Genomic DNA, 27,567 nt, shown 5'->3' on the forward strand with positions numbered 1-27,567 from the left:
CTAGCCCGAAGCATGAAAAACAGCCCCAGACCATTATTCCTCCACCAAACTTTACAGTTGGAACTATGCATGGGGCCTGGCATCCGCCAAACCCATATGTGTGTAGCCAAACTGAGTGGATGCTGCAGATGTTTGTGAGAAAGATTTTCGGGATGTCTCCTGGTCTGTAAAAAAACGCTGTAGCTTGGCCACCTTCCACCGCAGAAGTCCGACATTGGTGGATGGATTTTGACAGGGATGTAAAAAAAAAAAAAAAGAGGCATAATATGCCTCAAGTGGAGAAATGCATTTGTTTTATGCCCAGCTCACGAGACCCCTTGATGAGGCCCGAGGCAATTACCTCTTCTACCTAATGGTAAGTCCGCCAGTGCAAACAGGCTGGTCATAAATTCTATTATGCTTTGACTCAGTCGTTCATTCTATTCATTCCACTTTGCTATGTTAAACAAATCAATGGCATGTAGCTAGCTAGCAGAGGTTCAAAGACGACAAGAGACAAGAACTTCAATAAATAATGATTTTAATAAATATTTTATAAATAGGCAACAACCAGCTGATTGTCGAGTCAATAAGATATTTATGGGATAGCTAGGCTAACGTTACTTCTCCTTATGGGATAGCTAGGCTAACGTTACTTCTCCTTATGGGATAGCTAGGCTAACGTTACTTCTCCTTATGGGATAACTAGGCTAACGTTACTTCTCCTTATAGGATAGCTAGGCTAACGTTACTTCTCCTTTGTTAGCCAACAAAAGCTAACACAGTCACATCAAGCAGCTGAAATGATAAACTATGTGCACTTTCATTGGTTTCAACTTTGTTTATATTGGCATATCTTTGGATATATTAATTTTAAATAGTCATGATAAATTAATTTGCCCTGGATCAGAGAAGCTGTCAGTATCGTCACGTTCATATATGCGTGACACGGTGGAGATCACAAAAAAACTGCAACATGTTGCACAAGTCAGATAGTCACACAGCGAGACTTAGCTATTACCCCGCTGTACCCAAACCAATGCTAGGCTAGTAGCATGGGGAAATATTGTCTAGACGCTTTTTTCGAAGGTTGATTGACTGGCTGGGCTGACCATGTAATAGAAATCATTATGATCTAAGGGCCAAACTGATCCTATATAAGGACTCGTAATATAACACTGTGAATACAATCCCAGGTATCATTGACTCTGTACCCTGTATATAGCCTCGTTACTGTTATTTTGTGTTACTTGTATTTTTTACTTTAGTTTATTTGGTAAATATTTTCTTAACTCTTTCTTGAACTGCACTGTTGGTTAAGGGCTTGTAAAGTAAGCATTTCACAGTAAGGTCTAAACCTGTTGTATTCGGCGCATGTGACTGATAAAGTTTGATTTGATCACTAAGAGTAAGTACCACTAACAGGTTGAAATGGAACAGACAGAAACAAAGCAGCAACCACTCCTGGAGAGTCAATAGGGTGCCTCCCAAATGACACCCTATTCTCTATATAGTGCACTACTTTTAACCCTATAGTAGTAGTGCACGAAGAAGGGAATAGGGTGCCATTTGGGACACAACACAATTAAGCTCAACCCTATAAAGGGCAATTCCACAGCAGCAGGTGTGTGAAATGTTTTTTTGGTATCTCAGATTGGTCTCACATAGGAACTCCACTGGGAGGAAGTATGTTTATTAACATTTGTATCACAAACCATTTTTTTTTTTTGAAAATCAGGATATGATTGAATAAGGCCCTTTTTAGACTTCTACATGCCTCCTGTAAGAACCTATGATCTGTGAACCGTACACGATACAGACATCTTGATGTCGTTATAGTCCTTCGTGTTCTGAAATACACATTTTCACATTCATTTATTCAACATAAAAAATATTAATCTCAACTACTACCCTTATTGATTTTTCAACAATAAAAAAATAACAATATACTCTTCAAACATCACATTTCCATAGTTGGATCTCTGGTACTTTTAATAATAAGACTCATTTTACACAGAAATTGACATAGGTCATGAACCAATCACAGCCCTTCTTTGGGATTGCACATTCAGCAAGTCACCAGCAGAGGGCGTTCCCTTTGAATCCATTTCCCATTCAATGTGCTGGTGGTGATAATAACATTGCTAAATTTGAAGGTATGATCAGAGAGCCCACTCTGGAAATGTGATGTACTAGTAGAGTATATTGTTCCAAACACATCTTAACATGAACTAAAAGGGGGTAGTTAATGTTGAATAAATGAATGTGAAAATTGTATTTTAGAATCTAGTCATACTCCATATTTTAGAGCACACTATAACACTATGACGGCTAACTTGTACGGTTCACGGATCATAGGGTCTTAGAGTTTGGTTGGTTCATGATTGTGCTCTGTCTTAAGGTTTTATAGTTGTACGGTTGTCCGTAGCGACAAATCAGTAATGGCTTGACTAGTTTTTCCTTCTTTGTTTTTGTATGTTGACAATTCATTATTTGCTGCACTGCTCATCTCAAAGTAGTCAGCAGAACTGGCTAGAAAACGACAAGATTAGTGATGGATAACCATGGCAGCTTCACATAGGCTATACTTCTACAGTTAGTGGGAGAACAAAAGGAATGACACGATGAATGAAACCGAGACATGGATCTCATAAGTGAAACAACTAAAAGGACTGACAGAATGGTTGTTCTAGTCCCTAACATTGAGAGAGACCTGAACTACAAACAGACAAACAGGCCAAGGTGACACACTGTACTATTCCAGAGAATAGCCCTTCTCAGATATCCATTCCCAGACAAAGCTCTGTGGATGAATCAGAGTCCAGGCATTTTTGGGAGGGGCCACAAATTACTTGACCTATCAGAGACCCCCAGCCCCCTTCACGACTATTGAAGAATAGGATGAATTGACCAGCCACTAGACGCTGATCTAGGGACAGTTCTTAGTAGTTCTCGCCCTAATGGTTAAGGTTAGGGGTTGTGTAAGGGTGAGAGGATGCTAGATCTGTGCAGGTGGGCAACTTCTAACCGCTGCCCATCTCCGGTGGAACAGGAAGTATATCCTCTCACTGACCAATGACAGAGTTAGTCTATATCTCACTGACCAATAACAGAGTCCAACCACTTCCTGTATGCGAGGGCGAAGCGTCCCTGCTCGGGGGAGCGGCAGCTGTCCAGGACACTGGTTACGAAGCTGTGCTCTGAGGGCAGAGCAGGGGGGCAGGGGCCAGGGGGACCCCTCTTCAGGCGCTTGGTGTCACGGGGGTCCAGGACCCCAACCCCGTCCACTTCCATGGCATCCTGACCCTCCTGAGCCTGTCCATTCCTGCGCTGCACCCGGTCTAGACCCACACCTCCAGGGCAGGCCGTGTGAGGGTGGCTGCTCAGCCCAGCATCGGTGTGGTTCAGTTGGGGAGACTCGCTGCCGAAGCCCTGGCCGTAGTGGTGGTCCCTCCTCCAGTGGTGCCAGAGGTAGAAGACGTGTCGCCTTGAGAAGATAGTTGTAATGAAATACTGCATGAGCATTAGACTGGAATCATGTCAATGTGAACCAGTACGCTACACTGCAAAGCCTTCATTATTTATTTATCTGTATGGAATGAGAAGCTTAAAAAATAAATAAGCACTTGATGTTTTTAAAGGGGGAAAAGATACAAAACTATGTAGGCTAAAAAACAATATCCTTATTAATAAAGTATTTGAGGAAGAGCACAACTGTTGTGATATAAACATTTTTTTTAAACTAATCTACTTTTCGACAATCATCTTTAAAACCTAAGATAGATCTATCTATACGTGTCTCACACATTCAACAAGGATGTGAACACTGTTGCCATGGCACCACTCACTTCTCCCTATCACAACAAAGCTGGTCAGGATAAACACTCGACTGTGCAGCTGGTCTTTAGCCTCGGGGCAAAACATCTCTCCCTCCCTCATCTATCTTCTCTCTTTTCTTTTTCTCCCTTGCGCTCTCCCTTTGTTTTCCCCCTCTAGAAGGAAGAATGTTCCACAGCAAAACAACATCAATGTCATGATAACCCCCAACACATCTACTCCTGAGAACATTGTCATGGTCTAACAGATTATAAACTGGGTGGTTCAAGCCCTGAATGCTGATTGGCTGACAGCCGTGGTATACCACGGGTATGACAAAACATTTACTTTTAACTGCTCTAATTAGGTTGGTAACCAGTTTATAATAGCAATAAGGCACCTCTGGAGTTTGTGGTATTTGGCCAATATACCACGGCTCAGGGCTGTATCCAGGCACTCCGCGTTGCGTCCTGCGTAAGAACAGCCCTTACCCGTGGTATATTGGCCATATACCACACCCCCCCGCACCTTATTGCTTAAATAAACATGATTGTCATAATAAAGCATTTGCCACCAATATGGAAGGTAGAGAGACAAACTCTGTACAGTATCTATGACTAAGGCTATGGCTGGAGTTAGGCCACACTCTAGATAAATAGACATGGAGTTCCTGTATGCTCTTACCTGTGACGCCAGAGCATGTCAATATAAAATGTGTTCTTTTATTGGCTAACATTGTAGTCCCAGGTTGAGTGACAGTAATATCTAAAAGACACTAATAACTAACCCAAGATTGGTGTCGTATTGGTGTCGTTTCCAATGGATGGAAATTAAGCATAGATCATAGACCAAGAAAGGAGGTGGGCACAGCCAAGGACGAGCTTGTGAGATATCCAATTGGCCTGTTTTAGCATGCATTTGCACATTTCCATTAGGCAAAGTCTACTCTGAAGTGTGTGTGGGAAATAACTCAATTCACCCTCACACTCCTTCTAAACAATGCAATTCTTTCAAACTTGTAAAAAGGGGCAAGTCTCCAAAGTGCACTGTTCGTAACAGATTATAGTTTTGGAAACAGAAAATGGTATTGAGATCAAATGTTTCATTGATGACAATTTGCAGAATGTCGGACAGGTTTTTATCTAGCTCCATTTTATCCCACTTCCTGCCACTGGACTTCCTCTCATGACCATATTTGGTGGTGAGTGGAAGTTCTAAACGCATGCTTCATATTTATGCCCCGTGACATGTCTGGGTTTCCCTTTTGGTCTGTGGTAATATGGTCCTTTAGGCTCGTACCTGTGACACCAGAGTGTCTCGTGTCCCGGGAAGGACTTGATGAGGTCAGTACATAGTTCCACCTCCTGGTGGAAGAGCTGGGGCAATGCCGGCACCGAGGCCAGGTCCTCTGGGGAGGGGGGAGAGGGGCAGGGGGCTGCTGCTGTGGCCTCTCCGTTGGCCTGGTGGTGGGGGTTGGCTTTGTGGGGGCTGTGGCTAGGGTTAGAGCTGGGCTGAGGATGGTAGTGCTGGGGAGAGGAGGAGGAGGACAGGGACTGGCTGAGCTCCCTGACCAGGGCCTTGAGCAGGAACTGGCGGTAGTGGAAGCCACTGTGGTCCGACACGTGCATGGAGACCCACTGACGCATAGAGGAGAGCTCATCATGGAGGACCTGGAAGGAGGAGACAGGTCTTACAGCACTAACCATATGCATAACCATTCATCTCATGGTATATGTTCATCATCATGGGTGATTTCATTCACATGGGATTTTTTTTTTTACAAGCGAAGGGCACAGCATTATTCTGGAGCAGAACACAATAGCAAATTCACAGAGAAGAGAAGGAAATTAAAGATTACGTTTGACGATATTTGGATGAAACCAGATCAAAGTATGACAAAATTATAAAAAATGTATGTTGGTTCTAAACTGATAAAGTTGATCATATAGTTACACACACACCCCCCCCTTAACTCACCCTTAGCTCTCATTTTAATACACCAATGGTAACATGATATTCTATTACCTAGTTTAAATACCGCTTCGTAACCAACATCGGACATGGGCGTGGTTAGGGCTGTGGCGGTCATTACATTATGTCAGCCAGTTATTGTAATGCAAATAACTGCCGGTTTCACAGTTACTGACCGATAATTAACATAAACATGTTTAGCATCTGCGGGCCTTGGAAAATACACATACAATTCTATATGATATCCACCGTCACAATAAATCCATTATTTTAGGCAGAAACATTATGATATGAAGAAAATGCACTTGAGAAGAACAGAATATGAGTTTGCCTACTGCATGTTATCTGGCTATGTTCCGTGCCCTTGGCTGTAGGATTATTCATTTACCTGACAAGATATGCTTGTAAATCCCAGGTCATTCTTTTATATTATATGATAGTAAGAAGAACATACCGTAACTGAATAAAATAGAAAGGATATTTTTTCCCCATTCTGGAGAGAGTGCACATATGAAGTGGCTGTTATTTAAAAAATATATATTTTTTAAATGATTCTTTCCAATTTCGTGGTATCCAATTGGTAGTAGTTACAGTCTTGTATCATCGCTGAAACTCCCGTATGGACTCGGGAGAGGCGAAGGTCGAGAGTCATGCGTCCTCCGAAACACAACCCAACCAAGCCGCACTGCTTCTTGACACAATGCACATCCAACCCGGAAGCCAGCTGCACCAATGTGTCGGAGGAAACACCGTACACCTGGCCAGCATGCACCGCGCCCAGCCCGCCACAGGAGTCGCTAGTGCGCGATGAGACTGCGATGCAGTGCCTGAAGTGGCTATGTTGAGCATTAAAGTGATCATTAGAAACAGGTCCTATATGCTATATTTAGAGTTATTTGGCTACTTAAGTTGTGAATGATACAAACCTTAGAATGTCTTAGAAATCTAGGCATATATGGGCTGCATGATGCGACTACAGGATATTGATGATTTTAGAAGGTTGCAGGGGAAAAAAAGAAAAAAAGCTTTTCTCTCCGTTCTTCGCCTCAGGCTGCACAGCTGTTCTCTCATCAAGTGATCACATTTTTACCCATCAGACTATTCTCACCGTAATCTTGTCTTTACTAATATGTAAAATGAGTTTTGATTTAGTATGGCCTGTGATCAAATAGACAGGATCAGAGGCAGGGGACAAATACATGTCACCCGTGTGCACTCGAATAGCGACTGGGTGTTTGATGTGGTTTTCCATTGCATTTGCATTGATGTCAGAGTGGTTAGAGGGACAATAGAGCCCCGAGTACCAGGCCGTCAGGACCTGATGGTCATTAGCAAGAAAGACCTAGATCTATCCAACCCTGCCTTTCTAAGGTCATCGAAAGCCAAGTAAAACAGATCACCGACCATTTCGAATCCCACCGTACCTTCTCCACTATGCAATCTGGTTTCAGAGCTGGTCATGGGTGCACCTCAGCCACGCTCAAGGTCCTAAACGATATAACAGCCATCGATAAAAGACAGTACTGTGCAGCCGTATTCATCGACCTGGCCAAGGCATTCGACTGTCAACCACCGCATTCTCGTCGGCAGACTCAGCAACCTTGGTTTCTCAAATGACTGCCTCGCCTGGTTCACCAACTACTTCTCAGATAGAGTTCAGTGTGTCAAATCGGAGGGCCTGTTGTCCGGACCTCTTGCAGTCTCTACTGGTTTCAATCCTCGGGCTGACTCTCTTCTCTGTATACATCAATGATATGGCTCTTGCTGATGGTGAGTCTCTGATCCACCTCTACGCAGACGAAACCATTCTGTATACCTCTGGCCCTTCTTTGGACACAGTGTTAAAAAACCTCCAGACGAGCTTCAATGCCATACAACTCTCCTTCCATGGCCTCCAACTGCTCTTATAATGCAAGTAAAACTAAATGTATACTCTTTAACCGATCGCTGGCCACACCTGTAAATAATTTAAAAATAATTAAACATCTACCCTATTTGTTTACAGGCAAAGATTTAAAAAAATATTTGGTTGATTTTGAGAATTTCTAACCCACAGAATATTATTGTAGATATTTTAGCCACTCAAAAGGCTATTTTACATGGGAATCAGAATGACTGTTCAAACCTTTAAGACAATGTAGAGACATTCGACCAATCAAATGTCATCAGCCATTACATAACCCAAACACCAATGGCTGATCAGAGAGCAGGGCATCTTACCAATAACAGGAAGTGCCTATTGCAGCTCCATTTCCCTGGCCCTACCGTCGCTCCATATCCCTGGCCCTACCGTCGCTCCATATCCCTGGCCCTACCGTCGCTCCATATCCCTGGCCCTACCGTCGCTCCATATCCCTGGCCCTACCGTCGCTCCATATCCCTGGCCCTACCGTCGCTCCATATCCCTGGCCCTACCGTCGCTCCATATCCCTGGCCCTCCCGTCGCTCCATATCCCTGGCCCTACCGTCGCTCCATATCCCTGGCCCTACCATCGCTCCATATCCCTGGCCCTACCATTGCATCACTCCACATCCTGGGAATGCCACTGCGGCTTAAAAACAAGCCATGTGTTCACTGAGGAACAACAAAACACTCTCCATACACCTTTAAATCCCTAGGGCTCAGTCCAGAGGGGTTGGCTGTTCCCAGATCAGTTCAATGGACCAGAAAGGTCCCATCGTCATGGTCACACAGCGACAGGCCAGAGAGAGATGAGACGTGAGGCAGAGAGGCTGGAGACACACTGTCCTTGTTGGTGATACACTATAGACCCTACTGACTGACACACAGAGCGGCCGGTCAGGATTCCTTACCTTCCTGGCAGTATAAGACCTGCTAGCTGCCTGCCTTGCTAGAACCCAGAGAAGTTACATTTGAAAGAGCAGTTGTTTTAACAGAGACCGTGTACAATTAACATAAATATAGCCTAAGAGGCTGAGAGAGATGAAGATAGAGAAAGAGACAAGGGAGAGAGAGACATATGTAGAGCCCATCTCGTTCAACTCCTACCTTGAGGTTGCCCGGGGCCATGTTCTGCAGAACCCAGATACGATGCGACCAGGCATTGTAGTTGCTAGGGTAACGGCCGGCGGCGTCGGCACACACCTTCATCTCTTCGTGTAGGACCCTGTGGAGGTGCTCACTCAGACGTGTCTTCTCTGCTGCGTCATGCCGATCACCGTCCTCCTGCTCCTTCCTGTCCGGCCCGGGGGAAGAGCACTCCCGTAACACCTGCTGTAGTATCCAGCGTCTGAAAACACAGGGGACAGGTTGGAGTCACGCAGGCACACACACACACACGCACTTCAATCACCCTCGGCTGGCTCCCAATACAACAGCCCTAAACACAGAACCAACCACAACCTAAGCATCTGGTTAAACAACAGAGCCAGGACACAAACACAACATGGATAACACCAATACAAGATGGCTACTTCAGTGAAACATCAACTCCCATAGCATTTCTCTGTATACATCTCTGTATACATCTCTGTATACATGGGGCAATCGCAGTCTTCTCACGCTGCTAAACCCTTTGCTGGTAAGATGAGGTGTCGTTTGGAGTTCGGGCTGACCCCAATTAGTCGACTCGTCAATTGTTTGGTGATAGGCTGTTGGTTTTTGCTTTGACATTATGGGGTATTGTAGATTGATGAGATTTGTTTCATTTTTTTAATCAATTTTAGGAAAAAGGCTTTAACGTAACAAAATGTGGAAAAGGTCAAGAGGTTTGAATACTTTCTGAAAGCACTGTGTGCGCGTGTGTACACACACACACACACTACCAGTCAAATGTTTCGACACCTACTCATTCAAGGTTCTCTATTTTTACTATTTTCTACATTGTAGAATAATAGTGAAGACATCCAAACCATGAAATAACACATATGGAACCATGTAGTAACCCCCCAAAAAGTTTTAAATCAACATTTGATTTTTCAAAGTAGCCACCCTTTGCCTTGAGATCTCTGCACATTCTTGGCATTCTCTCAACCAGCTTCACCTGGAATGCTTTCCCAACAGTCATGAAGGAGTTACCACACATGCTGAGCACTTGTTAGCTGCTTTTCCTTCACTCTGCGGTCCAACTCATCCCAAACCATATCAATTGGGTTGAGGTCAGTTGATTGTGGAGACCAGGTCATCTGATGCAACACTCCATCACTCTCCTTCATAGTCAAATAGCCCTTACACAGCCTGGAGGTGTGTTTTGGGTCATTATCCTGTTGAAAAACAAATGATAGTCCCACTAAGCCAAACCAGATGGGATGGTGTATCGCTGCAGAATGCTGTGGTAGCCTTGCTGGTTAAGAGTGCCTCGACTGTCACCAGCAAAGCACCCCCACACCACCTCCTCCAAACTTCATGTGGGAGCCACCGGAGGTTGGAACCAAAAATCTCAACTTTCCACTGGTCTAATGTTCATTGCTCAAGTTTCTTGGCCCAAACAAGTCTCCTCTTCTTATTGGTGTCCTTTAGTAGTGGTTTCTTTGCAGTAATTTGACCACAAATGCCTGATTCACGTAGTCTCCTCTGAACAGTTGATGTTGAGATGTGTCTGATACTTGAACTCTGAGGTGCAATCTGCGGTGCGGTTAATTGCTGATTTCTGAGGCTGGTAACTGTAATGAACATATCCTCTGCAGCCAGGGTAACTCTGGGTTTTCCTTTCCTGTGGTGATCCTCATGAGAGCCCATTTCATCATAACGCTTAATGGTTTTTGCGACTGCACTTGAAGAAATGCTGACATTTTCTGAATTAACTGACGATGTCTTACAGTAATGATGAACTATCATTTCCCTTTGCTTATTGAGCTGTTCTTGCCATAATATGGACTTGGTCTTGTCATGACTTTGGCCTGTTGGGGGAGGTTTTTGACCCACATAAATACCCCCATTTCTCACTCTCTACTCTATATAGTTGACTCTTGAAAAGCCCTTTGTTAACATAGAGATTCTGGTAACATCAAAAGGTGGGAAACGGAACCATATTTCAGTAATCTAACCAGTTGAAAATATGCGTTGGTACTTAATGAATATGATGTCCAATCAGTTGGCGTCTGAGATGATTACTGATGATAGGACGACAAACTGTATCTTGGAAAATCTACACATTCTAGTTATCAGATTCACATGGAATTGTTATGTAATCTAAATGTTTAAATATGAAACTATTTGTGAAAAGATTAAATGTAATTTTAGCTTGGTTTGTCATAGAGAAACTCTGCTCACTCAGAGGCCCCGCCCAAGTGAACAGACATGGGTTGTAAACTATGAAACACGCCCTTCTTTCACCACTATATAAACCCGTTGACGAAAATTCAACTTCCTGTTCCGAGGATGACGGTCCTGTGTTAAAAGGGCTCAGATAATAACCTAACGAAATTAGCATCGTGTTCAATGTGAAGGTGATGATCGACATGCCGAAAGGATGAATTTAGACTATACCAGCCAGAATATAGCACGAGCTTAAAAGTATGGCAACTTGGTATGAACTTTGAACTCTTACTCACTCCAGAAGTGATACCTCCTAGTCGTTGAGTTAGCCGCTGTAAACGTGGGCTAGGAGAGGACGGACAGAGGATCCATTCTACCACCCTCCAGTTCACCATTAGACATTCTTCAGAGGACAAGAAATCCATGCTGGACAACCCAAACCCGGGCTTCTATCTAGGACCAATCTACCGAAGCTCAGCTCAGAGTAAATATTTATTGCATTTTCTTTTTTCAAATGGCTGGTTATTTAGAATGCATAAGATACTGTATTTAAGATAGCATAGCTGCCTACCGCCCGATAGAGAGGCAAAATACTTTTGATCCTCAGTCTTCCCCGCTCTTTCATTCAAAACCCAGCCGCCTTTTCTTTGTGTAACCAGCAGTCATATCTGTTCCGTCCGCTAGGGACTTTTTCCTTTATGACATATATTGATTACAAATTATGATCCATTCTGTGTAGATTTAATTCTGTGTAATTATTTAGGTATTTAGTAAATAAATAATTAAACCACATTTTGTATTGCTGATTCAACTTGTTAGCCAGGGTTCATGAAGATAACCAAGAATTTACAACTTTCAGATGAGACTGAATAAATTGACAATTAAATATTGACTGCTACTGATGTAAAAGATTACTAGGTCTTTAAGAGTTTATTCGGAAGGTAACAGCTCTAAACATTCTTTTGTGGTGCCCCGACTTTCTAGTTAATTACATTTACCTGAATAGCTTAATCAGGTAATATTAATTACAGAGAAATTATTTTATAGAATAGCATGTCATATCACTTAATCCGGCATAGCCAAAGACACGTCAGTCTTTTACCAAATAGGGATGGTATACAGAAGATTGCCCTACCTTGTCACAACACAACTGATTGGCTCAAACACATTATGAAAAAAAATCCACAAATTAACTTTTAATAAGGCACACCTGTTAATTGAAATGCATTCCAGGTGATTACCTCACGAAGCTGGTTGAGAGAATGCCATGAGTGTGCAAAGCCGTCATCCAGGCAAAGGGTGGCTACTTTGAAGAATCTCAAATATAAAATATATTTTGATTTGCTTAAGACTTTTTTTTGGTTCCTACATGATTCCATATATATGTTACTTCAGTTTTGATGTCTTCACTATTATTATCCGATGTGGAAAATAGTAAAAATGAAAAATCCCTGGAATGAGTAGGTGTGTCCAAACTTGACTGGTACAGTATGTGTTCGTCCTCCATTACTATGACATAATAATCCCTCTTCACATGCTACTGCTAGATCAGTGGTAGTCAAACTTCTTATTTTCCCTCGAAATTACGAGGACCCCATTCTTTGGGCAAAAACAACCCCGCCGCAAATCTAATGACAACCTTAAAAATTGTACATTTAGATTTTTACATCAGCAAATAACCTTCAATTCAATAGATTTTCATCTCTTATTAAAATGAAAATAAACCAAATAAATACATTGACTTGATAAGTTGTATTTTTATAATTATCTTTAAAAAATATATATATATTGTCACATGCCTTAAAATTATGGTAACTTTTTTTGTTTGAGTTTTTTGGGGGCGACCCCACTACAGACCTGACATGGAAGACCACTGAGCTAGAGGTGGAACCCCCATCTAGGAACCTCCTCACCGTCAGGCAGCACACAATGACAGGATGTAACAATTCCCACACAACAGCCACGCCATGACCTTGCATGGCACAGATGTTTGGGGGTAATATAGCTCTACCTCTCTCTCTCTGGTAAACTGTGGGAATTAGGCTGACCTGCTCCATTCAGTCTCAAAATAAATATCTTACTCATCGCCCTCTCCCTCTTTTTATTCTCTGTCCTTCTCCGCCCTTTTTCTCTCCATCACCCCCTCTCCCATCTGTTGCTTACGAGCTCTTTCCAACAATGCAGAGTTCAAAGAAAATTTGGACAAAATAAAAACAGGTACGAGGTAGTTGAGGTAATATGTACATTTAGATAGGGGAAAAAGTGACTAGCCAATCAGGATAAATAATTAACAGAACAGTATCAGCTGCGTGTGAAAGAGCGTCTGTGTGTCATATATATATATATATACACATACACAATATAGTGTGTCTATGTGGAGTCAATATAAAATATAGTGTGTGTGTGTGTGTGTGTGTGTGTGTTGGAGTGTCAGTGAAGCATGTGTGAGTCGAGTTCAGTGCAAGAGTCAGAGTGTGTATATGTGTGTATTTACAGTGGAACCTTTAAATACCATCACTTTAGAGGCACTGAAGTACACTACATGCCCAAAAGTATGTGGACATACGGGGGCATTGTCATGCGGAAACAGGAAAGGGCCTTCCCCAAACTGTTACCACAAAGTTGGAAGCACAGAATCGTCTAGAATGTCATTTTATGGTGTAGTGTTAACATTTCGCGTCACTGGAAATAAGGGGCCTAGCCCGAACCATGAAAAACAGCCCCAAACCATTATTCCTCATCCACCAAACTTTACAATTGTTACTATGCATTCTGGCAGGTAGCTTTTACCCTGGCATCTGCCAAACTCAGATTCGTCCATCAGACTGCCAGATGGTGAAGCGTGATTGATCACTCCAGAGAACGTGTTTCCACTGCTCCAGAGTCCAATGGTGGCGAGCTTCACATCACTCCAGCCGACGCTTAGCATTGCGCATGGTGATCTTAGGCTTGTATGCAGCTGCTCGGCCTTGGAAATTCATTTCATGAAGCTCCCATCGGTAGTGAGTGTTGCAACCAAGGACATTAATTTTTACGCTGTACGCGATTCAGCACTCGGCGGTCCAGTTCTGTGAGCTTGTGTGGCCTACCACTTGGTGGCTGAGCCGTTGTTGCTCCTAGACATTTATACTTCACAATACCAGAACTTACAGTTGACCGGGGCATCTCTAGCAGGGCACAAATTTGACAAACCGACTATGACGGTGCCACATTGAATGTTACTGAGCTCTTCAGTAAGGTCATTCTACTGCCAATGTTCGTCTATGGAGATTGCATGGCTGTGTGCTTGATTTTACACGCTTGTCAGCAACAGGCGTTGCTGGAATAAACAAATCCACTTATTTGAAGGGGTGTCCAAATACTTTTATATATATACTCTATTTTGGTCCACTGGCGACGAGACGTCACAGTTAAATCGCCACAGTTACTAGGACTGGGAATTACCAGGGACCTCACGATACCATATCACAATACTTGTGCATTGCGATTCTATATACGTATTACGATTTGATACTGCGATTCAATGTTCCAAACATATTGCTCCCCATACGCTGAAAACATAAATTGCTTCATTTAAGAAGATGAGAACAACCTATGAATGAAAAATCCTGGAGATTTAGTGCCAGTACAGCTAACTAGCTAAAAGTTACCAAAAAGGATGGTAACCATGGAAACTCCACCCCCCACCAGTCCTACCTGTGTATCCATGTCTCAGGGCTCTTGGGGAACTTGGTGAGGGCCAGTTTTCCCAGGTACAGGTCTCTCTCTGGACTCAGGGCTCCACATTGTAGCAGTTCCTTCCTGCCAGAGCAGACAGAGGAACTATTTAATGACATTACATCTAAATGCTCCTGATGTGAATCTTATGTTACCGCACTGTAGTTGTGTGTGTGTGCTATTTGCGTACTTCTGTTTGTTTTATGAAACACTGCATAAAAGAAATTCCCAAAAGAATAGATCAATCATCTCACTCACACACACACACACGCGCACGCGCACACACACCCCCCAAAGATGGTTAGGAGGTCGAAAACAGAAAAATTGTCTCGTTATTTTTGAATATATTTGAATATACTACATAGACCATGGCAGGGCTGCTGACTGTGGTTACATTCTCTGGACAAGGTCTTGGTTTAATCAAATACAACAGGCACAGATTAGGTTGTGACCTTGACAGTTGGATACGGCATTTGCTATGACAGAATGATTTGACCCGGGCGTTGTCTTTGAAGGGAGGACCTGTGTCTTAACGGTGTTGGTTCACTCTGAACTCAGGGGAACACGTAGCTGAGCTGACTGGTGTTAAGACACAGGGCAGTGGAGAGTGTTGGGAGTCAGGTCAATGTGTTACAGGAAATGTCATCAACAGAACAACAGGTCAGGAGACACAGATTAAACCTAGTCCTGGTCAGTTGATAATCTCCTTTGAGCCTATTCCAGGACTAAATTTAATCTGTGTCTGGGAAACCGGTCCAGAGTCACACACCCTTAAAATACCTCCCTGGAATAGTCTTCAACCCTAGTATTATAACCCAACACTGCCGTTATGTTGAGCCACAAACCACTGCATGTGGTTAAAATATGATATTTAGCTCCATCTCCTGGCCAAAACTGGAAGCACAAGTTGCAACAGCTGCTTCACGTCTTGCATCCCCTTGATATAAAATCAACTGCATTTATGAACTTAAGTACTAAGCTTATAACGACAACTGCCTGAAACAAGAATCAACTACCAAGTCAAATATTGGGGCCAGGCTAGTCTAGTTAAAGAAAGTCTACTGTGACAAAATATATGAATCAAATCAAAGTTTATTTGTCACGTGCGCCGAATACAACAGGGCCTTACAGTGAAATGCAGAATACAACAGGGCCTTACAGTGAAATGCAGAATACAACAGGGCCTTACAGTGAAATGCAGAATACAACAGGACCTTACAGTGAAATGCAGAATACAACAGGGCCTTACAGTGAAATGCAGAATACAACAGGGCCTTACAGTGAAATGCAGAATACAACAGGGCCTTACAGTGAAATGCAGAATACAACAGGGCCTTACAGTGAAATGCAGAATACAACAGGGCCTTACAGTGAAATGCAGAATACAACAGGGCCTTACAGTGAAATGCCGAATACAACAGGGCCTTACAGTGAAATGCCGAATACAACAGGGCCTTACAGTGAAATGCAGAATACAACAGGGCCTTACAGTGAAATGCAGAATACAACAGGGCCTTACAGTGAAATGCAGAATACAACAGGGCCTTACAGTGAAATGCAGAATACAACAGGGCCTTACAGTGAAATGCAGAATACAACAGGGCCTTACAGTGAAATGCAGAATACAACAGGGCCTTACAGTGAAATGCAGAATACAACAGGGCCTTACAGTGAAATGCAGAATACAACAGGGCCTTACAGTGAAATGCAGAATACAACAGGGCCTTACAGTGAAATGCAGAATACAACAGGGCCTTACAGTGAAATGCAGAATACAACAGGGCCTTACAGTGAAATGCAGAATACAACAGGGCCTTACAGTGAAATGCAGAATACAACAGGGCCTTACAGTGAAATGCAGAATACAACAGGGCCTTACAGTGAAATGCAGAATACAACAGGGCCTTACAGTGAAATGCAGAATACAACAGGGCCTTACAGTGAAATGCAGAATACAACAGGGCCTTACAGTGAAATGCCGAATACAACAGGGCCTTACAGTGAAATGCAGAATACAACAGGACCTTACAGTGAAATGCCGAATACAACAGGACCTTACAGTGAAATGCCGAATACAACAGGGCCTTACAGTGAAATGCAGAATACAACAGGGCCTTACAGTGAAATGCAGAATACAACAGGGCCTTACAGTGAAATGCAGAATACAACAGGGCCTTACAGTGAAATGCAGAATACAACAGGGCCTTACAGTGAAATGCCGAATACAACAGGACCTTACAGTGAAATGCCGAATACAACAGGACCTTACAGTGAAATGCAGAATACAACAGGACCTTACAGTGAAATGCAGAATACAACAGGACCTTACAGTGAAATGCAGAATACAACAGGACCTTACAGTGAAATGCCGAATACAACAGGACCTTACAGTGAAATGCCGATTACAACAGGACCTTACAGTGAAATGCCGATTACAACAGGACCTTACAGTGAAATGTCGAATACAACAGGACCTTACAGTGAAATGCTTACTTACAGGCTCTAACCAATGATGCGGGGAAAAAAGTATATATATATATATGTGTGTGTGTGTGTGTAGGTAAGTAAAATAAATAAAACAACAGTAAAAAGAAATGTGAAAATAACAGTAGCAAGGCTATATACAGACACCTGTTAGTCAGGCTTATTGAGGTAGTATGTACATGTAGGTATCGTTAAAGTGACTATGCATATAAGATGAACAGAGAGTAGCAGTAGTGTAAAAGAGGGGTTAGCGGGTGGTAGGACACAATGCAAATAGCCCGGTTAGCCAATGTGCGGGAGCACTGGTTGGTCGGGCCAATTTAGGTAGTATGTACATGAATGTACAGTTAAAGTGACTATGCATATAAGATAAACAGAGAGTAGCAGCAGTGTAAAAGAGGGGTTGGGGACACACACACACAATGCAAACAGTCCAGGTAACCATTTGGTTACCTGTTCAAGGAGTCTTATGGCTTGGGGGTAAAAACTGTTGAGAAGTCTTTTTGTCCTAGACTTGGCACTCGGGTACCGCTTGCCATCGGGTGTAGAGAGACCAGTCTATGACTGGGGTGGCTGGGGTCTTTGACCATTTTTAGGGCCTTCCTCTGACACCGCCTGGTGTAGAGGTCCTGGATGGCAGGAAGCTTTGCCCCCGTGATGTACTGGGCCGTATGCACTACCCTCTGAAGTGCCTTGCTGTCGGAGGCCGAGCAATTGCCGTACCAGGCAGTGATGCAACCGGTCAGGATGCTCTCGATGTTGACAAATATTTTTGAATAGGGAATAGGCTTTGTCGTGCCCTCTTCACGACTGTCTTGGTGTGTTTGGACCAATCTAGTTTGTTGTTGATGTGGACACCAAGGAATTTGAAGCTCTCAAACTGCTCCACTACAGCCCCATCGATGAGAATGGGGACGTGCTCGGTGCTCCTTTTCCACAATCATCTCCTTAGTCTTGGTTACGTTGAGGGATAGGTTGTTATTCTGGCACCACCCGGCCAGGTCTCGGAGCAGCTAGCAAGAGTATAGGCAACCAGAGACCTACAGCAGGGAAGAGAGAGGCTCTGAAGATGATGGGCCATATCGGGGAGGCAGGTAGCTTAGTGGTTAAAGAGTTGGGCAGGCAACCGAAAGGTTGCTAGATCGAAACCCCGAGCTGACAAAGTAAAAAATCTGTCAATACCATGCACTGCCTTGTTAGTTTCTCTGATCCACCTCTACGCAGACGACACCATTCGATATACTTCTGGCCCTTCTCTGTGTTAACAAACCTCCAGATGAGTTTCAATGCCATACAACACTCCTTCCGTGGCCTCCAACTGCTCTTAAAATGCAAGTAAAACTAAATGCATGCTCTTCAACCGATCAGTGCCCGCACCTGCTCGCCCGCCCAGCATCACAACTTTGGACGGTTCTGTGGACAACTACAAATACATGTTTGGTTAGACTGTAAACTCTCCTTCCAGACTCACATTAATCATCTCCAATCCAAAATTAATTATAGAATTGGCTTCCAATTTCACAACAACTCATGCTGCCAAAAATACCCTCGTAAAACTGACTATCCTACTGATCCTTGATTTCGGCAATGTAATTTACAAAATAGCCTCCAACACTCTACTCAGCAAACTGGATGTAGTCTATCACAGTGCCATCGGTTTTGTGACCAATGCCCCATATACTACCCACCACTGCGACCTATATGCTCTTGTTAGCTTGCCCTCGCTTCATATTCGTCACCAAACCCACTGGCTCCTGGTCATCTATAGGTCTTTGCTAGGTAAAACCTTGCCTTGTCTCAACTTACTGGTCACCATAGCAGCACCCACCCATAGCACGCGATCCAGCAGGTATATTTCACCGGCCAAAACCAATTCCTCCTTTGGACGCCTTTCCTTCCAGTTCCTCTGCTGCCAATGACTGGAACTAATTACAAAAACCACTGAAGCTGGAGACTCATATCTCCCTCTCTAACTTTAAGCATCAGCTGTCAGAGAAGCTCACAGATCACTACACCTGTACATAGCCCATCTGTAATAATGTGCCATCAGAGACTCTGGGTTCGAGCCCAGGCTCTGTCGCAGCCAGCCGTGACCGGGAGGTCCATGGGGCGACGCACAATTGGCCTAGCGTCGTCTGGGTTAGGCCGGTAGGGATATCCTTGTCTCATCACGCACTAGCGACTCCTATGGCGGGCCGCTAACCAAGGTTGCCAGGTGCACGGTGTTTCCTCCAACACATTGGTGCGGCTGGCTTCCGGGTTGGATGCGCGCTGTGTTAAGAAGCAGTGCGGCTTGGTTGGGTTGTGTTTCGGAGGACGTATGACTTTCAACCTTCGTCTCTCCCGAGCCCGTACGGGAGTTGTAGCGATGAGACAAGACTGTAACTACTAACAATTGGATACCATGAAATTGGTGAGAAAAAGGGGGTAAAAAGTCAAAAAATTAAACTCTGGGTTACACACATTTATCTTAACTCTGAATCAGGCCCGAACTAACAGACTATAGCTCCAGCATTTATGATGGTAGCTCCAGCATTTATGATGGTAGCTCCAGCATTTATGATGGTAGCTCCAGCATTTATGATGGTAGCTCCAGCATTTATGATGGTAGCTCCAGCATTTAAAGGCTTGTGTGGGGTATGAGAACACTGTGAAATAAGAAAAAATTCCTGAGAGGATAATCAAATATATCATTTACATGGAGTAACTCAGAGTTCACCCTGTCCAGATACAAGTTACCACAGAGATCATACATCCATATTGACAGCATCAGAGTTACAGTGCCTTGCGAAAGTATTCTCAAGTACCCTTGAACTTTGCGACCTTTTGCCACATTTCAGGCTTCAAACATAAAGATATAAAACTGTATTTTTTTGTGAAGAATCAACAACAAGTGGGACACAATCATGAAGTGGAACTACATTTATTGGATATTTCAAACTTTTTTAACAAATCAAAAACTGAAAAATTGGGCGTGCAAAATTATTCAGCCCCTTTACTTTCAGTGCCACAAACTCTCTCCAGAAGTTCAGTGAGGATCTCTGAATGATCCAATGTTGACCTAAATGACTAATGATGATAAATACAATCCACCTGTGTGTAATCAAGTCTCCGTATAAATGCACCTGCACTGTGATAGTCTCAGAGGTCCGTTAAAAGCGCAGAGAGCATCATGAAGAACAAGGAACACACCAGACAGGTCCGAGATACTGTTGTGAAGAAGTTTAAAGCCAGATTTGGATACAAAAAGATTTCCCAAGCTTTAAACATCCCAAGGAGCACTGTGCAAGCGATAATATTGAAATGGAAGGAGTTCTTACCTGACATTCCAAGCAGTGGTGAAGTCTGGGTTGAGCAGCAGCAGAGTGCAGGTGATGTCTACCAGAGCTTGAAGAGGGAGAGACAGGGCAGTATATCAACTGATTATTTTCAGTAAAAGTAAAGTCATTTATAATGCCCATTTTGTTAGGTACAAAAATTCTGTCTGTCCAAAATGGTAACGAAAGGATTTCGCCACATCCCCAAAAAGCTCATTTATACGAAGTAGACTGAGTTCATCCTTCCTCTAGAAACCAACATGTTTTAGGTATAGGCCAGAGCTGTGTTCGAATAATCATACTAACCGTACTATTTGTGGGGTAAATTGAGTATATAGTATTGCTTATTGGTCAGTGTTGGTAGGCCAAAAGTTCCCGAATGTCGTACTACATTCGCCAAAATACGAAGAATACAAGCAGCGGACACTATTTTCGTGCTTTTAGGACCCATAATGCAATTCTTTGGAAAATGGGCGTGGCTTCACATCATCAAGAAAATTGTGTTAAATATGCAGCCGAAGTCCAACGAGAGCCCCTACAAATTCATTGCTTTAACTAATTATGACAAATGTTAAGAAAACGTTGGGAAATGTAATAAAGTAATTACTTTTCAAATAAGTTACCTTACACGTTATGTTGGCTGACAATTTGTTAGCAAAGCTATCCTTACGAACCACAGAGCATTATAGCAGTATGTACCAGTATGTTAGCTAGCTACCTAACGTTAGTTGGCTACTAATACATCGAACTTGCCAATATATTAACTATAGACTAACTACCCAACATTTATTTACTTGATTATTCCTGTTATTCTTAGCTAAGTGGTATAGTCGTTGGGCGTTCTCAATGGACATTCGGGTGCTTTCGTAAATAAAGTGTACCAGAGCGCAGAATAACTGATGAATTTACGAAGGCTCAACACCCGTTGAATATGGCCTGTGTCAGTAAACGGCTGCAAAAAGTGTAATTAAATTGTTGCCAGCAGCAGTTACAGTCACCAACGTTCTGGATAACATGAAAACAGCCTAACCAGCTCTGCTAGGGCGGGTAAAATGGTCAGAGTGGGGTGTTCTCTTATTTGTCTGGAAGTAGCTAGTAAGTTAGCTTGGGTGCCGTTGTGAGGTCAAACGTTGGAATCTGGACGCTCCCAAAGCGGAACACTATGAATTTACAAATGGACAATCTGACAACACTCTGAATTGACGAACGCCCAGAGTGCACTCTAGCACTCCAGATTGAATTTAAGAACACACCCGAAGTCGTAAAATGTCTAGCTAGTAATTTGTTATGCTAACAAGCTAGCAAGAGGTTGCATAGCAACAGCATCAACTTCCGGTAGACCGGCAAAGCGCTAGTACTCTCAACTGAAAGGATACCGTTTGTTTACAGTATACTAAAATGAACTAATAGTATGTAGTATATAGTCATTAAGTATGTGGTATACAGTATGTTAGTATGGGTATTCAAACACAGCTCAGGACTTCAGAGTACAGTAAGCCTTGCAATCTACAGTGAGGAGTCTCCAAGCCAGCAGCTGTACAAAAGGTTACTTTCCCTGTCCTAAAAGCAGCAGCTATGAAAACGTGTTGATGCCATCACCAACCGTTGAGCCCTTGAGCAAGGAACTTAACCTCAAACTGTTCCAGAGGGCCTCCCGAGAGGTGCAGTGGTCTAAGGCACTGCATCGTGGTGCTAGCTGTTCCACTAGAGATCCTGGTTCGAGTCACAGCCGGCCGCGACCGGGAGACCCATGGGGCGGCGCACAATTGGCCCAGCATCGTCCGGGTTAGGGTTTGTCCGGCCGGGATGTCCTTGTCCCATCACGCTCTAGTGACTCCTGTGGCAAGCCGGGTGCATGCACGCTGACACGGTCACCAGGTGTACGGTGTTTCCTCCGACACATTGGTGCGGCTGGCTTCCGGGTTAAGCAGGCATTGTGTCAAGAAGAAGCAGGGTCGTATTTCAGAGGACGCACGGCTCTCGACCTTCGCCTCTCCCGAGTCCGTACGGGTGTTGCAGCGATGAGACAAGACTACCAATTAGATACCACAAAATTGGGGAGAAAAAGTGGAAAAAATAAATAAAAATAATCACTGAAAAACTGTCCCAGAGGGTAGAGCTGCACCATGCCTGACCTGTGCTTCCAACCCCTCGGGGGAAATGTGTGTGTATCTTGGAGTGTTGGACTAAATAAAAAAATAAAAAAGACATTTCTGAGGACAGTAAGGAAACTGGACAATAAAGTTCTTACCTTCCCTATCCAGCCACTGTTTGCGCTGCCTGTAGAGCAGTAGCTTGTTGTGGACGTAGGGTAGCAGGTATTTGACACACCAGCTCTCCACCCCCAGCTTGTTCTCTACCAGCACAATGGGGCTGCGGTTATACCTGACCTCTGGACACGGGATCAGACCTATTTCATCACTGAGGGAGGGAGGAAGAAAGGTGAGTGAAAACCTGCATGCTAATTGCTAACACTACAAGGGCACAACACTCCACTCTCGTTGGGATAGGCAGAAAACAAATGTTTTCAGGGATACAGTATTTCAACGTAACTTCCGTTTCCCCTGAAAAACTGGATGGGGGGGGGGACTCTGCTCAGGCGTCGTTTTACGGCTGCAACGTCAAGTTAGACAGACACACAGTAATAACAACCCTCCAGCCCAGTCTAATGAGGGCTTTATTGACTGTCTGGTGTAGGGTTGTATTTAGCCCAAATGGGTCTCTAGTTGAAAAATCTTTTATATGCACAACTAACACTGGTCTGGACGGGAGACAAGCCTTGTAGAGAGCAACCTAGTTCGCACACATGCATCTCCAGAGAGTATACGCCGTGAGCACACAGCAAAACTGCAGCACGCACACACAGAGTCCCTTTTGCATTAGAGTCATGTAAAGTAGAGGTCGACCGATTAATCGGAATGGCCGATCAATTAGGGCCGATTTCAAGTTTTCATAACAATCGGAAATCGGTCATTTTGGACGCCGATTTTGACGATTTTCTTTACAACTTCATTTAATCTTTATTTAACTAGACAAGTCAGTTAAGAACACATTCTTATTTTCAATGACGGCCTAGGAACGGTGGGTTAACTGTCTTGTTCAGGGGCAGAACGACTGATTTTTACCTTGTCAGCTCAGGGGTTCTAATCTTGCAACCTTACGGTTAACTAGTCCAACGCTCTAACCACCTGTCTCATTAGGAGACTGCCTGTTACGCGAATGCAGTAAGAAGCCATGGTAAGTTGCTAGCTAGCATTAAACTTAATCAATCATAATCACTAGTTATAACTACACATGGTTGATGATATTACTAGTTTATCTAGCGTGTCCTGCGTTGCATATAATCGATGCAGTGCGCATTCGCGAAAAATGACTGTCGTTGCTCCAACGTGTACCTAGACATAAACACCAATGCCTTTCTTAAAATCAATACACAGAAGTATATATTTTTAAACCTGCATATTTAGCTAAAAGAAATCCAGGTTAGCAGTTACCAGGTGAAATTGTGTCACTTCTCTTGTGTTCATTGCACGCAGAGTTAGGGTATATGCAACAGTTTGGGCAGCCTGGCTCATTGCGAACCAATTTGCCAGAATTTTACGTAATTATGACATAACATTGAAGGTTGTGCAATGTAACAGGAATATTTAGTCATATGGATGCCACCCGTTAGATAAAATATGGAACCGTTCCGTATTTCACTGAAAGAATAAACGTCTCGGTTTCGAGATGATAGGTCATTATGGTCAAATTCGGAAACTAAGGCTCGTATTTCTGTGTGTTATTATATTATAATTAAGTCTATGATTTTATAGAGCAGTCTGACAGTGATGGTAAGCACCAGCAGGCTCATAAGCATTCATTCAAACAGCACTTTCGTGCATTTTGCCAGCAGAGCTGCTGTTTATGACTTCAAGCCTATCAACTCCCGAGATGAGGCTGGTGTAACGATGTGATGTGAAATGGCTAGCTATTTGGCGGGGTGCGCACTAATAGCGTTTCAAACCCCATTCGCTCTGAGACTTTGAGTAGTTGTTCCCCTTGCTCTGCATGGGTAACGCTGCTTCGAGGGTGGATGTTGTCGTTGTGTTCCTGGTTCGAGCCCAGGTAGGAGCGAAGAGAGGTACGGAAGCTATACTGTTACACTGGCAATACTAAAGTACCTATAAGAACATCCAAAGGTATATGAAATACAAATGGTATAGAGAGAAATAGTCCTATAATTCCTATAATAACTACAACCTAAAACTTCTTACCTGGGAATAGTGAAGACTCATGTTAAAAGGAACCACCAGCTTTCATATGTTCTCATGTTCTGAGCAAGGAACTTAAACGTTAGCTTTCTTACATGGCACATATTGCACTTTTACTTTCTTCTCCAAACACTTTGTTTTTGCATTATTTAAACCAAATTGAACATGTTTCATTATCTATTTGAGGATAAATTGATTTTATTGATGTATCATATTAGGTTAAAATAAGTGCTCATTCAGTATTGTTGTATTTGTCATTATTACAAAAAAATATATATATATTTTTATAATCGGCCGATTAATTGGTATTTGCTTTTTTTGTCCTCCAATAATCGGTATCGGTATTGAAAAATCATAATCGGTCGACCTGTAATGTATAGTACGAAAAATGGCACAAATAGAACTGAAGTGATTTCTAATTCTATATGCTAGAGAGGAATATTCTACACAGCTATATCTGAATGTTCCACAATGTTGTTATGCTGAATACAAGCCCAGCTCTGGCACAGGCAGAGAGGGACACAGAACAAGGGTGGAATTTTAACTTTTGAGGGTGTGTGTGCGTAGTCTAGCTATGCATCAACATGAGTCAGGTGAATGGAATCAAACACAGACAGTCTCAAAGCACTGCACTCAGTGCAGCTGAGCACAGCACAGGTCACTTCCAATAACACCAGAGGGTTGGAGAAGCCTATGCAACATTATACACACTAACACTACAAATCAAGCTTAGATGTTGTTTTTTTGCCTCTTAACCTTATCATATAAAGTAGAAATGTAGGTTATCAATCAGAGAAGTTCAGGCATGGTCTGACATCATAATAATCATAATAATTATTATTTGGTGGTTGCTATGGTACTTGATATTTGTTCTATTTCATGTATCAGTGTGCATCAAACATGTGATGATTGGAAATGTGTTTTTTTTGCATTTCCCAACTCTCCCTGAGACACTCTTGGAGAGTGGCAGACCTGGGTCTCAAGAGAAGACAAACTAGGTGCACACTGCCCACAAAATATAGTGGAAACTGAGCTGCACTTCCTAACCTCCTGCCAAATGCATGAGCATATTAGATACACATATTTCCCTCAGATTACACAGACCTACAAAGAGTTCGAAAAACAAACCCAATTTTGATAAAACTCCCATATTTATTTGGTGAAATACCACAGTGTGCCATCACAGCAGCAATATTTGTTATCCGTTGCCACAAAAGGGCAACCAGTGAAGAACAAACACCATTGTTTATTTATATTACAATGGTGACCTACCCGAAACACGGGTCTGAGTGACGCCTCTAGCACGGAGATGCAGTGCCTTAGACCGCTGTGCCACTCGGGAACTTATTGTAAATACAACCCAGATTTATTTCTGTACTTTAATTCTTTGCACATCGCTACAACACTGTATATAGATATAATATGACATCTGAAATGTCTTTATTCTATTGGAACTTTTGTGTAACTGTTCAATTTGATTGGTTATCTATTTTACTTGCTTTGGCAATGTTAACATATGTTTCCCATGCAAATAAAGCCCCTTGAATTGAAAAGCGTCACAGCCAAGGTCTGGATAAACTAACTGAACTGTATCAAATGAAAAGTTATTTTCCCACATTTTGTTGTGCGGCATACAGCATTCTCTCTCTTTCTTTTAAATATGTGTATAGGCTTGTTTATAATGAGCTCTGAGCGGACTGTCAAAACAAACACAAACGAAAGAAAAGGTCTGGGATGTTCAGCATTAAAGTAAAAGCATCCACACCCTGTTCTTAAATGAGAATGTAGGCCAGTTCTAATTTAGAACACTCACTCAAGGACGCTTCTACACAGAAGCTAGTTACATTCCAGTTCTATTCTGCATTCTACATCTGGGTTCCCAACTGGTGGCCAGCAGGTGATTTTATTGTCCCCCAAGTTTTCTGAGCAAAGAAAATAAAAAAAACACATGTTACTATTTAAAAAAATAATAATAATAAAAAACATTGTTGGACATAAGAATAAAAACACCACGAAATCAGCTCCAAGTGATTTTGATTTTGGAAATATGTTCCCAACAGAACTGAGGAAACACTGACAAAGCTACCCTGCTATGACATGGCATGTTAGAGTCGCAAGCCGAGGAAGGTGTGACTCTTCCAACAATATTTGGCTGACTGGTTAAGTTACTTGTATGTGGTGAAAAGCGCTTTCTGATCACATGATTTGTGCATACCATTCCAGAAATAGGAAAAACAACAAGGCTGTGTTATCCGTTTCTGCTAATCAAGCTAGATAGCTATGGCGAATAGCTACTGTAGATAGCTAACTAGGTAAATGGCAAACAAATTCAGCAGCAAAGTCAAATATATTTCCTCAGCGATTTGTGGCTCAATGTAAGCAAAGACACTAGCTAGCTACCTTGCTATTTTTGCAAGCCTATACTGCCCTGGCTAGCCTTTTATCCTGCTAGCTAGTTAACGGTAGCTGACCAACAATCTGTGATGACTAACGTTAGCTAGCTAGCTAGCTTGCTAATGTAATGATATAGCTTGTTAGCACACCACGCAATGATTCATTTGATGTTATAGTGTAGCTAGCTTATCTTCGATAAAGTGGATATACGTACATATTGGGGTTTCTCTTGAAGGCGTTATTGATATCTTTTACAACTCTCTGAACCAATACCTCCACCTCGTTCTCCGTCTCTGCCATTTTTGTACACTGATGACGTCAACGGATTATCTCAAATTCATCCGGGTCATTAAAAATGAACACACTTGGCTAGGCAAAGTGCGCATGTGTAAAACAGGTTTCACCATGGTAACGTTGT

At 42.8% G+C, this 27,567-nt stretch overlaps 1 protein-coding gene across 1 annotated transcript; it reads right to left on the reverse strand.

Moving 5' to 3' along the window:
• Positions 1 to 503: 503 nt before the first annotated feature.
• On the reverse strand, positions 504 to 27,458 carry LOC115140343 (protein prenyltransferase alpha subunit repeat-containing protein 1). The gene is made up of 7 exons (XM_029678684.2): positions 27,364 to 27,458; positions 22,754 to 22,923; positions 20,506 to 20,572; positions 14,681 to 14,785; positions 8,777 to 9,017; positions 5,095 to 5,465; positions 504 to 3,466 (listed from the first exon to the last, which is right to left on the reverse strand). The coding sequence occupies exons 1-7, from the start codon at positions 27,447 to 27,449 to the stop codon at positions 3,076 to 3,078; spliced, it is 1,431 nt and encodes a 476-aa protein (XP_029534544.2). The 5' UTR covers positions 27,450 to 27,458; the 3' UTR covers positions 504 to 3,075.
• Positions 27,459 to 27,567: the final 109 nt, after the last annotated feature.

This window comes from Oncorhynchus nerka, linkage group LG13, assembly GCF_034236695.1.
Source record: "Oncorhynchus nerka isolate Pitt River linkage group LG13, Oner_Uvic_2.0, whole genome shotgun sequence".
NCBI lineage: Eukaryota > Metazoa > Chordata > Actinopteri > Salmoniformes > Salmonidae > Oncorhynchus > Oncorhynchus nerka.